The following is a 14,840-nucleotide window of genomic DNA, read 5'->3' as shown; positions in this document are numbered from 1 at the left end:
GATCCGAACTGTCTCCTTTTTTTTGGATCGGATGGACAAGGGCTGACTTCCATGGGTCAGGGACTACGCCTTTGGAATAAGAGTGCCGGAATAAACGCGTTAGCACCGGCGTCAACTCAGGGGCACACGTTCTAAGCACGATTGGAGAAATGCCATCCGGCCCGCTCGACTTCCTGACGTCCAACGAAAACAGAGCTCGCCTAACAGTTTTCTGTCTGAACTGTACTTCAGGCATAGAGCTCTGACACCGCGGGATGGTCGGCGGTGTTTTTCCGTTGTCGTCAAGAGTCGAGTTGGAGGCGAAAAGAGCGCACAGGAGATCGGCTTTCTCTTTTGCCGTATGGGCCAGGGTGTATTCCTCATGTGCAACGGCGGCATGGACGGCTGGCTGAAGTTACCAAGAGCAGCTTTCGACAACGACCAGATATGCGTGTTCCGGTCGGGTAACTGGAAAGCTGCTCGCCGATTTTGACGACGTGTTTTGACTTTGCACGGGCGATTTGCCGCTTAAAAAATCTGGAAGCACGGTTGTATTTCCTCTTAAGAACTATGCAGTTCGGATCCTTTGTGCCCAGCGCCGCAACCCAAGTTCGATACGCCTGTTTTTTGCAGTCAGATGCTGCTTTAACTGACGCATCGAACCAGGGCTGTGAACTGCCACCGATCGGTACTACAGAACTTGGTACAAAAATATCCATGCCCTGTAGTATCACATCGGCTACTGCAACGGCGCAGGCACTAGGATCATCCGAAGGGAAACAAACCTTGACCCAAGGGTAGGATGCAAAAAAGGAACGCATCCTATCCCAATCTGCTGACTTGTAGTGCCAAACGCGGCGGGTCGCTGGTGGTCTGCGACGTGGGCGTCGGATAGGCACTACACTCCTGACCAGGCAATGGTCGGACGTTCTGAGAGGGGCGTCGACAATGACCTGGTAACCATCGGGATGTGTAGTCAGCAGAAGATCTAATAAGGACGGCATGTGGCTATCCACATCCGGGAGCCGCGTTGGCGACGCAACCAATTGGGACAGACCGTACGCCAATGCAAAATTATGCACAGATCGCCCTGCGTAGTCTGTGGTACGTGATCCAAGCCATTCGGCATTGTGCCCGTTGAAATCACCCAAGACTACAATTTCAGCGGAGGGGATCTGTGCAAGCACGTCGTCAATTGCCGCTTGAACGCAGCCCATGAGATGATCGGTTTCTGCGTTACCACTATGGGACCTGTAGTCACACGAATAGATGCGGACGCGGTCCTCTAACTCTACGCGGAGCCAGAGAGTGGACAGGTCCCTACCCTCCAAATTGCCGAGACGGCGACAGCAGATATCCTCCCTAACGTACACACATACCCCGGCATCAGGCAAAAAAATGTGCTCAATTTTGTACCCGGGGTACGTTAAATATGACGTATCGCTAGGTCGAGATATCTGCGTCTCCGTAAGGAAACACAAGGCCGGCTTCGCCGTCTCTAGGTGGTGGTGGACGGCGTTTAAGTTGGAGTGAATTCCCCTGATATTGCAAAAGTCCACGTTGAGTGTGGAGCGGGGTGCCGTAGTGTTACTGCCTCGTTTGTCCTTGGTCATGCGCGGTACTGTGCCCTCCCCAGAATACGAAGGGCAGCCCGAGCTAGAGTGCTCGGGGAGGGATTCTCCGACTGCGGTAGAGCCGGTACCCTCCTGGGGTACTATCTCTTTAGGGACCGCTTTCATAATCTTGGGGAAGTCTTGTATTCTTTTTGTGGTAAATTCAGTGAATGTGCATTGTGCTTAGTGTAGAAAAAAATTGAAATTATTTATTTCTATCGAGCGTGATTTGATCGCGGAATTCAATAGTCAGGTCTGAGTTACCGCTGCGCCATACTAGCGTGACTGACACCGGGCGAAACCTCGAACCAGTTTGAACGCACACCCTGTACCGTGATTTCCAGAGACAGTTTAGCGACAGTTACTGCGATATCGATCAATTGCGAGTTATCTTGGTACCGGCCGTCGAACCTAACAGCTCAACATCTTACGACAATTAAGCAATTATCTAGATATTAAGATACCGCAACGTAATTCAAGCTAAAATATTAGTACCTGCTACCGCATACGCTTCGTGCTGCACTCCAATTTAATAAGTATTTTATTTTTAAATAAAAAAATTTGTTGTTTTTCGAAAATGAGCCTTTGTGGTGCATGTCAACAAGTTGTGAGCATTACTGACAAGATAACTTGCTCTGTCAACAACTGTTCCAAATCATATCATTACCTTTGTGTAAAATTAACAAAAGAAAATTATTCCAAGCTCTCTCACAGGGCAAAAGCTTCCTGGAAATGTCCTGTATGCAAATTACCTGCGAAAAGGACCGATGAAACTCCGATCAAACATACAGAACTTGTTGATATTGAGGACAAAGTGGGATCTCCAGAGTCAGATAGTCATTTCTATGAGTTTGAAAAAAAAATATCAGCCAAGCTCGACATTATGTTGGCCACGCAGAGAAGCATGGAATCAAATATTGAGACTTGGAAGAATGACTTTAAACGACTTCCAGAAGTCATTACATCTGTAGAATTTATGTCTTCTAAGTTCGACGAACTGCTACGTGAGGTAAGCCAGTTGCGATCGGAATCAGTTTATTTGAAAACAGAGAACGCCAAACTACACGAGGCCATCCAAACATTAAACTATAGAGTGGCTGTGATAGAGCAGCAATCTCGCGATTCAAACGTGGAGATTCAGTGCCTGCCGGAATATCCAAGAGAACACCTTATATCAACGGTTATACAACTTGCAAAAGTGGTTAAATGTCCCATAACTGAAAAGGATATACTTGTGTGTACTAGAGTTTCCAAGTCCAACCCTCAATCTGACCGACCTAAGAACTTGATTGTCAAACTTCCCTCTCCGCGTATGCGTGACACTTTGCTGGCTGCCTGCTTGAATTATAACAAGTCGAATCCCGAAAATAAACTTAATACGGCAGACCTAGGAATTGGAGGGAACAAGCAGCAAATTTACGTCGTAGAACACCTGTCCCCTAACAATCGCAATTTACAAGCTCAAGCACGTAAGTTTAAAAGGGACCATCTGTACAAATATCTATGGGTTCGAAATGGTCGGGTATTGCTAAGAAAGGACGACGCTACTCCGGCTATTTGGGTCAAAAACAGTGAAACATTGTCTACACTTAAGGATTGAGCTTCTTCTAATATGTTATTCTCTTTATAAACATTAGATTTAAGATTTTTATATCTTTATAATGCCAAACTTAAAGATTTATTATCAGAACTGTAGAAGCATTCGCGGTAAATTGTCAGACCTTCATTTATTAAGTTTAAGCTGTGATTACGATATTATAGTTTTGACAGAGACATGGCTCAACGATAGTGTCTATGACTCTGAAATACTGAATGATAATTATAGAATATATCGAAGAGACCGATATTCTGCAAACAGTTCGAAAGTTGATGGCGGAGGGGTCTTAATAGCCGTCTCAAATCAGATTGGCTCATATAGATTGTCATCGTTTGAAGGAAATTGTAATGAGGATTTATGGGTAAAAGTGATACCGCATTCTAGTCAGACTAGGAATAAGAAACTTAATATTTGTGCTGTATATCTTCCACCACCGGTATCATGCGATATGTTGGAAAATGAACTAAATAACATTAGTAATGCAATGGCTTTAATTAGCGATAAGGAGGACACTATTTTGGTAGGAGATTTTAATCTTGAACATTTAATATGGTACCAGAATCCTGATTGCGAAATAAGTGCATTTGAATGCAATCGTCGATTGAGTCAACTGCTTTTTGATTTTCAAGCACTGAACAACCTACTTCAGTTTAATTTAATAAAAAATAAAAATGGTAAGGTCCTCGATCTAGTTCTAAGTAATGCACCGTTTCATATATCAGAACAAATTCCTTCCCTCACGAAAATCAATTCTCACCACCCTCCTTTACTCATATCGTCTATATATTTGCCGATAAAATTTCTTAAAAAATCTACAGTTAGCAGAACCAACTTTTATCTAGCAAAGTATGATGACATCAATCACGATCTGAGTAAAATTGATTGGAACGCTATTTTTCAAAAAGAGCTTGATATAAATGCTATGATAAATAAGTTTTACTTAATTATTAGAGAGATTATTAATAAACATACACCAAAAAGCAAATCACACAATCAGAATTATCCAATTTGGTATACGAGGCAACTTGTACTGTTACTTAAAGAAAAAGAGAAATATCGTTTAAGATTTAAAAATATAAGAATTTGCTGGATGAATACGAGTTTCATATCGCCAGAGCGAGATGTCACATTCAGATTAATGCATGTTACAATAAATATCTTCGGGCAATAGAAGAATCAGTTCTTAATAACAATTTAAAGTCATTTTGGTCTTTTATCGCATCAAAACGAAAAAATAAAACAAATTTACCCCAGGAAATGCATTTACATACGGCAAAATTCTCTACACCACAGGGTATTTGTAACGCATTCGCTACTCATTTCTCTTCTGTGTATTCGGATAGCACTCAGGTGTCTGTGTCGGATCTGGCTACCTTGAAGGGAGAAACTAATGATACGTTAAATCATATAGTAGTAACAGAAAAACATATTTCAGTTGCAATTAAAAAATTAAACAAAAACCAGGGCGCAGGCCCTGATCTGATACCTGGAATTTTTATTATTAACTGTGCAAATAATCTATCTTATCCTCTTAGTATTATATTCAACGCATCACTTAATCTTGGGGTATTCCCTGCAGCTTGGAAATCAGCCAATGTTGTACCAATTCTAAAAAATACTAGTAATAGTAGTGATATATGTTCATATAGACCAATTTCTATTCTCTCATTGTTTGGAAAGTTATTTGAATCTGTTGTTTGTTCCGTTCTAACAGCTCACGTTAAAACCAATTTTGATTAATCATCAGCACGGGTTTAGATCTAAAATGTCTACCTTTACCAATCTTGTTTGTCATATAACAGATGTATCTGAGGCAATAGACATGGGGCTACAAGTTGACACAGTATATACAGATGTAAGTAAAGCTTTTGTTAGAGTCGACCACGGATTAATTATATCAAAACTCGTAAAATGTGGCCTGTATGGCAAACTTTTGTCTTGGTTTTCCTGTTACTTGTCTGTCAGATCCCAAACAGTGGTAGCGTGTGGGCACCAGTCGGATGCTTTTCAAGTAACATCAGGAGTTCCTCAAGGCTCACACCTAGGTCCTATACTTTTTTTAATTTTTATAAACGATTTAGGTAAGATAATCAAAAATTCCACATTTTATTTTTTCGCCGATGATTTAAAAATTTCGAGAGTAATTAAGGACGCAAATGATTCCCACCTTTTGCAAGAGGACTTAACAAGAATTTCTCATAGGTCATCTGCAAATAAGTTACCATTAAACATCGATAAATGTAAGCATATAAAATTTACGAGGAAAAAGTCACCATTAGATACTAAATATAGTATAAACGGAGTTGACCTCGAAGAAGTATGGCTTATTAGAGATCTGGGCGTGATATTAGATAGACAACTAAATTTTAAAGCTCATCATGAACTAATAGTAAATAAATTGTTTAGAGTGCCGGGAGAAACTTGTGTCTTCTATCGAGTCCTCTCTCGAGAAGGTCGCGGAATGGGGTAAGTTGAACCTTGTCCAATTTAACCCCCAGGAGACTCAAGTTTGCGCGTTTATCACTAAAAAAACCCCATTTGCCGTATCACCGCTCTTCGAGAACACTTCCCCTAAAGCCTCGCCTAGTATCGGAATACTGGGTCTCGAAATCTCGAGCAATTGCCAATTCCGTGGCCATCTGGAGGGCAAAGCCAAACTGGCTTCAAAGAAACTGGGCGTCATAAATAGAGCACGGCAATACTTCAAGCCGGCCTACATTCTAGCGCTCTACAAAGCGCAGGTCCGGCCTCACATGGAGTATTGCTGTCATCTCTGGTCTGGCGCACCCCAGTATCAGCTCGATCCATTTGACCGCCTGCAACGCAGAGCAGCTCGAATTGTCGGGGACCCAGTACTCTGTGAACGGCTGGATCACTTGGCGTTGCGTAGAGACGTCGCTTCATTGTGTGTCTTCTACCGCATTTATTACGGGGAGTGTTCCGAAGAGCTGTTCAACCTGATTCCTGCCGCCGAATTTCACCTTCGCACGACACGCCACAAGTTACGATATCATCCCCACCATCTGGATGTGTGGCGGTCCTCCACAGTGCAGTTTTCAAGGAGCTTTCTTCCTCGTACCACGAAGCTGTGGAATGAGCTTCTTTGTGCGGTGTTTCCGGGACGATACGACATGGGTACCTTCAAGAAAAGCGCGTACACCTTCCTTAAAGGCCGGCAACGCTCTTGTGATTCCTCTGGTGTTGCAGAAGAGTGTGGGCGGCGGTGATCACTTAACACCAGGTGACCCGTACGCTCGTTTGTCCTCCTATTCCATAAAAAAAAAAAATGCTTGGCTCCATTTGGAGAAATGCTAAGAAATTCAAAAATACTCTTGCTTTAAAAACACTATATGTGTCTCTGGTACGTAGCCATTTAGAATATTGTTCAACTGTATGGAGTCCTCACTACAAGTGTGATATGCAAAGACTTGAGAAGATTCAAAAAAGGTTCATGTTTTTATGTGTGTCCATCAAAACAAGCTACATCAATTACAATCATACAATGAGCGCTGTTTCTTTTTTGAATTGACAACTCTCTCGCGTAGACGTTGGAATTCAGATCAGGTTTTTCTTTTTAAAATAGTTAATAATTTGATTGAATGTCCTCAATTACTGGAAAAAATAGCGAAGGAAATATTATATAATGTGTATATTATAATATATGGATAATATCCATAACATGTTCTTCTCTACCTCTGTTATTATCTAGTTGTACTAGATAACTAATTTGCTGTGTTTACCCATAATTGGATGTTCACTATAGATTTTAAGTTGTGTATATGTATTGTAAATAAGCTTATGTGTACTATCTGTCGGTAAACCTTATTAAATAAATAAATAAATTCTAAAAAGCCCTTAATCGCCTCTTACGACACCCATGGGCCTGGGACTCCCCTATTCTTTTTATGCCCCGGGGAAAGTACAGGGCAGTTGTAGTGCCTCTCAGAACTTTTGAGTTTTTTAAGAGTTCTGAGCGGCACTGCACCTGGCAGGGCGAATCAATTACCATACCAAAATCAGGTAAAATGAATAATTCCTAGATTGATGGAGCGACTGGTGAGACAGAGACAAACAGATCGGCACTGGAGAGATCCGTGAGATGTGCCGAAAGCCTACGAAGACACGGCTTGCAAGCTGGTGACGTCATCGTGTTGATGGCACCCAATCATTTAGATATAGCTATACCGTTCTACGCTGCTCTATATCTTGGAGTCATGATAGCTGCTGTTGATAGAAACTTGAGTATCGGTCAGTATTACATTCAATTAAATAACATTCACAAATAATAGGCAGAGTCTATTAATACTGTACGAACAATTTATAATAATATGAGGTCCTTACATATGAAATTGGCGTATTTCGTACTGGCCACATTAATCACGATGTTCTTCTCTTTGGTAAGGAATTCCAAATTCAAAATTGTACAGCTATTTACTCATGTATTTGTGCTTCGATGACCGTCATTCTTTTGTTTTTTTCTGTTTGCGTCACTCATTTTACAAAATGGAAAACTTAAAGTATCGCATTATTTACGAGTACGAGTTCCGCCGTGGCACTAGTGCTGCGGAAACGACTCGAAGGGTGAATGATGTGTATGGCGGTCATGTTGCAAAAGAAAACACAGTTCGTTTTTGGTTCCAACGTTTTCGTTCTGGAAATTTCGACCTGCAGAAGAAGCCCCGGTGACGGCCTGAGACCCAAGTTGACAATGAAGTAGGAAGTGGAAGCGGATCCATCGCAAACCACGTCCGAGTTAGCTGCAGGCTGCGGTGTTAGTGATAAAACTGTTTTAATTCACTTGAAGCAAACTGGGAAGATTAAAAAGCTTGAAAGGTGGGTACCTCACGAATTGACTGAAGCAAACCAGCAAACGCGCGTCGACTGCTGCGTTACATTACTGAACCGGCACAATAATGAAGGTATTTTAAACCGAACCTGTGACGAAAAATGGATTATTTACGATAATCGGAAGTGCTCAGCGCAATGGTTGGATCCTGGCCAGCCAGCCAAATCCTGCCCCAAGCGAAAATTAACCCCAAAAAAGTTACTTGTAAGCGTTTGGTGGACTAGTGCCGGTATTGTTCATTGCAGTTTTCTCAAATCTGGCCAGACTATTACGGCTGATGTCTATTGTCAGCAATTGCAAACCATGATGGAAAAGCTAGCGGTTAAACAACCTAGGCTGGTCAATCGCTTCACGCCACTGCTACTTCACGACAACGCTAGACCACACACTGCACAACAGACGGCTACCAAATTAGAAGAGCTTCAATTGGAATGTCTAAGACATCCTCCGTACTCCCCGGACCTTGCTCCAACAGATTACCATTTTTTTCGAAATTTGGACAACTTCTTGCAAGGGAAAAAATTTAACTCTGATGGGGCAGTCCAAATCGCCTTCACAGATTTTATTGATTCCCGTCTGACTGGTTTTTTTAGTAAAGGGATCAATGAACTACCTATGAGATGGCAAAAGTGCATAGAAAACAGTGGTTCATACTTTGATTAATTAAATATATTATTTTTAAAAATATTCGACTTTTTGTTCCTCCCATACAAAACGCCAATTTCATATGTAAGGACCTATAAATACGGTTACCGTACGAACAATTTATAATTATTGAAGTAAAACTTCTTTAGGCGCGACATGGGGGTAACTCAGATTTTTTTTCTAATGGAAGTAACGCTCAGTACAAAAGTCAATTGAAATATTTTTTTCAGCCGAAATATTTAATGCTTTTAAAAATATTTCAAATTGCTCAGTAATATTTCTTATAAATCGACAAGTGTTTTATTGTTTATTTATTACTACTATTGCAATAAATAATATATAAGTTTTCAGAAATTTTCTGACATTTGTTAATTTGTTCATGGTTTTTGTTTTTCGTTTCCATTATTAGGATAGGCAGAGGGTTCGAGCCCAAACAGCCATATTTGTTAATATTCAGTAGCAACGTCATATTTATATATGCTAATAATAATATAACCATTAATTTCTTATTATCAATTATTTTATTAATGATCGAAAATTTTAAAATGTGCGTATGGTCAATGAACTGAATTATAAATGGAATGTACAATGAAAATAATAATCAATTAGATAAAATGACGGAATCCCAGGAACCTTTTACTCTTTCATCAATAAATAAGAATAAAAGAGAGAATCTGGAACCTGATAATAACCTGATCTGTAGGTAAAGTGTGAGTGTTTATATTCTAATGAATAATAATATCAAAATATAACATTATATTACCATTATTTGTAAAATATATAAAATCTCACTTGATAAAATAATATTAATTATATTATATACTAGCTGACCCGGCAAACGTTGTTTTGCCATATAAAGTATAATTCACGCGATAGTTTTATAAGTAATAAAATATTGCCTATATATATATATTGTACATCATTTTGTTCTATTGTCAATAGTTTTTGCAGCGCACGCAAAAATAGGTTTTCGATTTTACACCTTGTGTTACAAAATAGCAATTTTATTACGGGTCCCTAATTTTGAAAAAAAAAAACATAGCCTATAGCCTTCCTCGATAAATGGACTACCCAACACTGAAAGAATCATTCAAATCGGACCAGTAGTACCAGAGATTACTAAAGCCATTTTTTTTAGGTAGAGAAAATGCCAACTTTGCTCAAAAGATGAAGTGATATCGTCAGCTTTTCCTAGAAAACAAATACCAAAAAATTTAACAATGCTCCTAGCTCTTCAGTAATACGTGAGTTCTTAGTTGGTAACACGGCTTTATTTAATGTAATATATTAATGCGTCGGAATAATTAACATTATTCCTAAAGTTAATTATTATTAATTTTTACTTCAATCGCGCGTAAAGATTACACGCACACACTTTTTTTAATACGGGTACTGTACGAATAATTATAAATTATTAAAACGGGTACTGTACGAACAATTTACAATTATTAATACGGGTATTTTACGAACAATTTACAATTATTAATACGGGTACTGTACGAACAATTTACAATCATTAATACGGGTACTGTACGAAAAATTTACAATTATTAATACGGGTACTGTACAAACAATTTACAATTATTAATACGGGTACTGTACGAACAATTTACAATTATTAATACGGGTACTGTACGAACAATTTACAATCATTAATACGGGTACTGTACGAACAATTTACAATCATTAATACGGGTACTGTACGAACAATTTACAATTATTAATACGGGTACTGTACGAACAATTTACAATTATTAATACGGGTACTGTACGAACAATTTACAATTATTAATACGGGTACTGTACGAACAATTTACAATTATTAATACGGGTACTGTACGAACAATTTACAATTATTAATACGGGTACTGTACGAACAATTTACAATCATTAATACGGGTACTGTACGAACAATTTACAGTTATTAATACGGTAGTGTACGATCAACCTGGGACCTACTAGTAAACAATGGCAAATTTGGTTCTTGCAACTCCGCGGTCAACAGTCTATATTTGTTTTTGGGACCTACTAGGAAACAAAGGCAGATTCAATTAGATATCAATTAGTTGATTACATTAAAGCATTACTAAGGAAAACGGCCCAAAGTTACTTTAGTGACTTCAATCAAAAACAAAAATTGATTGAGCAATGTAGATAGTCTCTATACTAAATAATTTATAAATTATCTATTTTACATATTTCAGGTTTCTATTTTTTGTTAGCACCTACTTCAAAATGTTATATAAAATAGTAGTTTATTTGTTGTTAATATTTATATGACGTATAAATTATGGGTGTGTTCCGATATGCACTGCGACCACTGTACAGTGTGACGTCAATTTAGTATACTGTTCACAGTATACTAAATTGACGTCACCTTTGACACCGTTCCTTTATAGCCAGTTATACTGGTTACTATTTAAAACGGAATCCCGTTTACTGTCAGCCGCATTTTTTATGTAAATGTTAAATGTTGTTAAATGTAGTTGATTACATTAAAGCATTACTAAGGAAAACGGCCCAAAGTTACTTTAGTGACTTCAATCAAAAACAAAAATTGATTGAGCAATGTAGATAGTCTCTATACTAAATAATTTTTAAATTATCTATTTTACATATTTCAGGTTTCTATTTTTTGTTAGCACCTACTTCAAAATGTTATATAAAATAGTAGTTTATTTGTTGTTAATATTTATATGACGTATAAATTATGGGTGTGTTCCGATATGCACTGCGACCACTGTACAGTGTGACGTCAATTTAGTATACTGTTCACAGTATACTAAATTGACGTCACCTTTGACACCGTTCCTTTATAGCCAGTTATACTGGTTACTATTTAAAACGGAATCCCGTTTACTGTCAGCCGCATTTTTTATGTAAATGTTAAATGTTGTTAAATGTAGTTGATTACATTAAAGCATTACTAAGGAAAACGGCCCAAAGTTACTTTAGTGACTTCAATCAAAAACAAGAATTGATTGAGCAATGTAGATAGTCTCTATACTAAATAATTTTTAAATTATCTATTTTACATATTTCAGGTTTCTATTTTTTGTTAGCACCTACTTCAAAATGTTATATAAAATAGTAGTTTATTTGTTGTTAATATTTATATGACGTATAAATTATGGGTGTGTTCCGATATGCACTGCGACCACTGTACAGTGTGACGTCAATTTAGTATACTGTTCACAGTATACTAAATTGACGTCACCTTTGACGCCGTTCCTTTATAGCCAGTTATACTGGTTACTATTTAAAACGGAATCCCGTTTACTGTCAGCCGCATTTTTTGACGTAGCATTCAAATTAGTGTATTAAAGTTTTCTAGTTCATAAAAAAAACTTTTGTTGGCGTACTGTTAAATTAAAAATATTTTAGGCACTCGAGTGGTTTTGACTGCTCACGTGATCAAAGTACTGCGAGTACCTTTCCTCGAAAACGCCAGTGCTCACAGTAGAATATGGCGGCGATTTATGACGTCATATATTTCCCTAGGGTACTGCGGCAGTATACTGCCAGTCCATAACGGAATAAATTTTTCTACAGTGATAGCACTGTGCAGTGCTCGCAGTGCATATCGGAACATACCCAATATATATTTTTAACTCCTGTATAATTTTTGGTATTTTAGGTGAGCTCGAAGGGACTTTAGGAGTCTGTACACCAAAACTTATTTTCTGTCAAAGTGAGAAAGCGCCTGACATTCAACTGGCTCTAAACAATATTGAACTGAATTCACAAATAATTACTTTCGACAAAGGCGATTACTTGCTATCCTTCAATGAGTTTCTGGCGATCTGCGAAGAAACCATATCAATTGAAAATTTTAGGTAAGTAAATTATGATTTTAGTAGACGACTAAAATTTGTCATAGTCTATTAATTATTATAAGTTTGAATCCACATTAATGGATTTTGATTATTTGCCAATTAGCAATACTTGCACGAAATAAAAACATTGCAAACACATTTCTAAAGGAGAACAAAATACATAGCAAACTAGCAAAAGATCTTTAAGTAAAAGTCTGTACATATACTGCAATTTATCTTGGGGCGTGACTTTTATTACATCGTCTCAAACTTTTTCGTCTATGTATTGCATGTCGCGCGACGGTCGGGAGGCGCCTATAGTTTGCAGCAGCTGATCGTGTAGTGTGTTACTCATTTGTGCCAGTGCTCCACGCTATTTTGTTTGTTTTTGTCAATGTTTAGTGTAAATGTTGTTATTTATTAAAGTGAAACTTTTATTTGCTTTTGTTAAACAACGGCACAGCTAGTGAGTCCAAAACTGCCGCGTCACATACGCTCACAGTGCCGCGCGCCAAGATGTCTTGAAGTATCTGTAAACTTTTGTTGTTAAGTATACTATTCACTGATCAAGAATATTTACTTTTAGAGCTACAGAATTCAATCCTGAAACTACAAGTGCCTTATTAATAGCTACCAGTGGCACGACAGGGTTGCCAAAGGCCGCGGAAACAACCCATAAGAACTTCGCTATCACTTTACCCTATATCTGGTAAGTGGAGCAATTTTTGTTTTAAAGCAGAAAATTGAGTCACGTCATGCTCATGTAAGTTATCTGTTGTTACATTGGAATATGTGTGACAACGATTGCTTGCTATCAGATCGTAGATGGCCCAAGTCAGACGGGCGTCGGCACTAATCTTGTTATACATGACAAAAGATTACTAAAATGTTGGGCATGGCAAAGAATAAATAATAGTACAAGTAGTATAGGCGCTGAATGAAATATGGAGGGGATATCTGCGCATGAGTACTGTCGCGGACGCTTTACAAATATAACTTTAAATATTTTTATGTAATGACAAATAGTTATTCTAGGGCAGAGCGAAAGGTTAAGTACTTCTATACAAATTTAATTACGCGCCGCAGTTTTCAAAAAAATTCTCAATAATAGAATAAGTGTGTGCGTGTGTGTGTGTGAGTGTGTTTGTGAGTGTGTGTGAGTGTGTGTGTGTGTGTGTATGTGCGTGCGTGAGTGTGTGTATACGTGTTAACATGTATTTTAACTGTCGCCTACAATTTATGATACTCACAGTACTAAGACGCCCTATTCTATTTCTTTCTTTTTATTCCCAGGGGCCATAAATAGTTTTGATTTAGAAGAAAATGTCATAGGATAATGTATCCTTAGGATGCGGTACAAAATAATTGGTTGTATTTCTGGTGACATGAAGTATAGGTGTGCAAGCATTTATATATGTTATTGTATATTGTTTTTATTTTATTTTCATGTAATCTACAGCGTCATAATTTGTATACATCATTAATATATAAAGTAGAAGAATAAGGCCAAAACTGAGTACAGTATATAATAGGTATTAAACAAAAGAATTAACATTTGTGATATATTAACCAACATAAGGTAACAAATTTACAATTACTATACTAAGCTACTTATAAAACTAAACAGAAATAAGTGTTACATATTATGTGTGTGCGTATATGTAAGGGTGTGTTTTGAGTGTGTGAGGGTGTATATTGTATGTGTGTGTGTATGGATAATTATTTTAGTAGATGAATATTTCTTATTTCGTTTTTAGCTGTACTTTGGACAATCGTCGACCAGTGCCGGGAGAAACTTGTGTCTTCTATCGAGTCTACTCTCGAGAAGGTCGCGGAATGGGGTAAATTGAACCTTGTCCAATTTAACCCCCAGAAGACTCAAGTTTGCGCGTTTACCACAAAAAATACCCCATTTGTCGTATCACCGCTCTTCGACACTTTCCTTAAAGCCTCGCCTAGTATCGGAATACTGGGTCTCGAGCGATTGCCAATTTCGTGGCCATCTAGAAGGCAAAGCCAAATTGGCTTCGAAGAAGCTGGGCGTCATTAATAGAGCACGGCAGTACTTCAAGCCGGCCCACATTCTAGCGCTCTACAAAGCGCAGGTCCGGGCACACATGGAGTATTGCTGTCATCTCTGGTCTGGCGCACCCTAGTATCAGCTCGATCCATTTGACCGCGTGCAACGCAGAGCAGCTCGAATTGTCGGGACCCAGTGCTCTGCGAACGGCTGGATCACTTGGCGTTGCGTAGAGACGTCGCTTCATTGTGTGTCTTCTACCGCATTTATCACGGGGAGTGTTCCGAAGAGCTGTTTAACCTGATTCCTGCCGCTGAATTCCACC

General features: G+C 38.5%; 1 protein-coding gene across 2 annotated transcripts in view; it reads left to right on the top strand.

Moving 5' to 3' along the window:
* The window catches only part of LOC126966731 (luciferin 4-monooxygenase-like), a 59,309-nt gene that overhangs the window by 31,600 nt on the left and 12,869 nt on the right, over nt 1-14,840 (top strand). For both annotated transcript variants that reach the window (XM_050811009.1, XM_050811000.1), the window contains exons 3-5: nt 7,230-7,437; nt 12,318-12,516; nt 13,082-13,204. In XM_050811009.1, coding sequence (XP_050666966.1) covers nt 7,230-7,437; nt 12,318-12,516; nt 13,082-13,204 — 530 coding nt within the window. The remainder of the gene's footprint in view (nt 1-7,229; nt 7,438-12,317; nt 12,517-13,081; nt 13,205-14,840) is intronic.

This window comes from Leptidea sinapis, chromosome 1, assembly GCF_905404315.1.
Source record: "Leptidea sinapis chromosome 1, ilLepSina1.1, whole genome shotgun sequence".
Lineage (NCBI taxonomy): Eukaryota > Metazoa > Arthropoda > Insecta > Lepidoptera > Pieridae > Leptidea > Leptidea sinapis.
The sequence above is the reverse complement of the archived record's forward strand: the minus strand, read 5'-3'. Positions and strand labels throughout refer to the sequence as shown.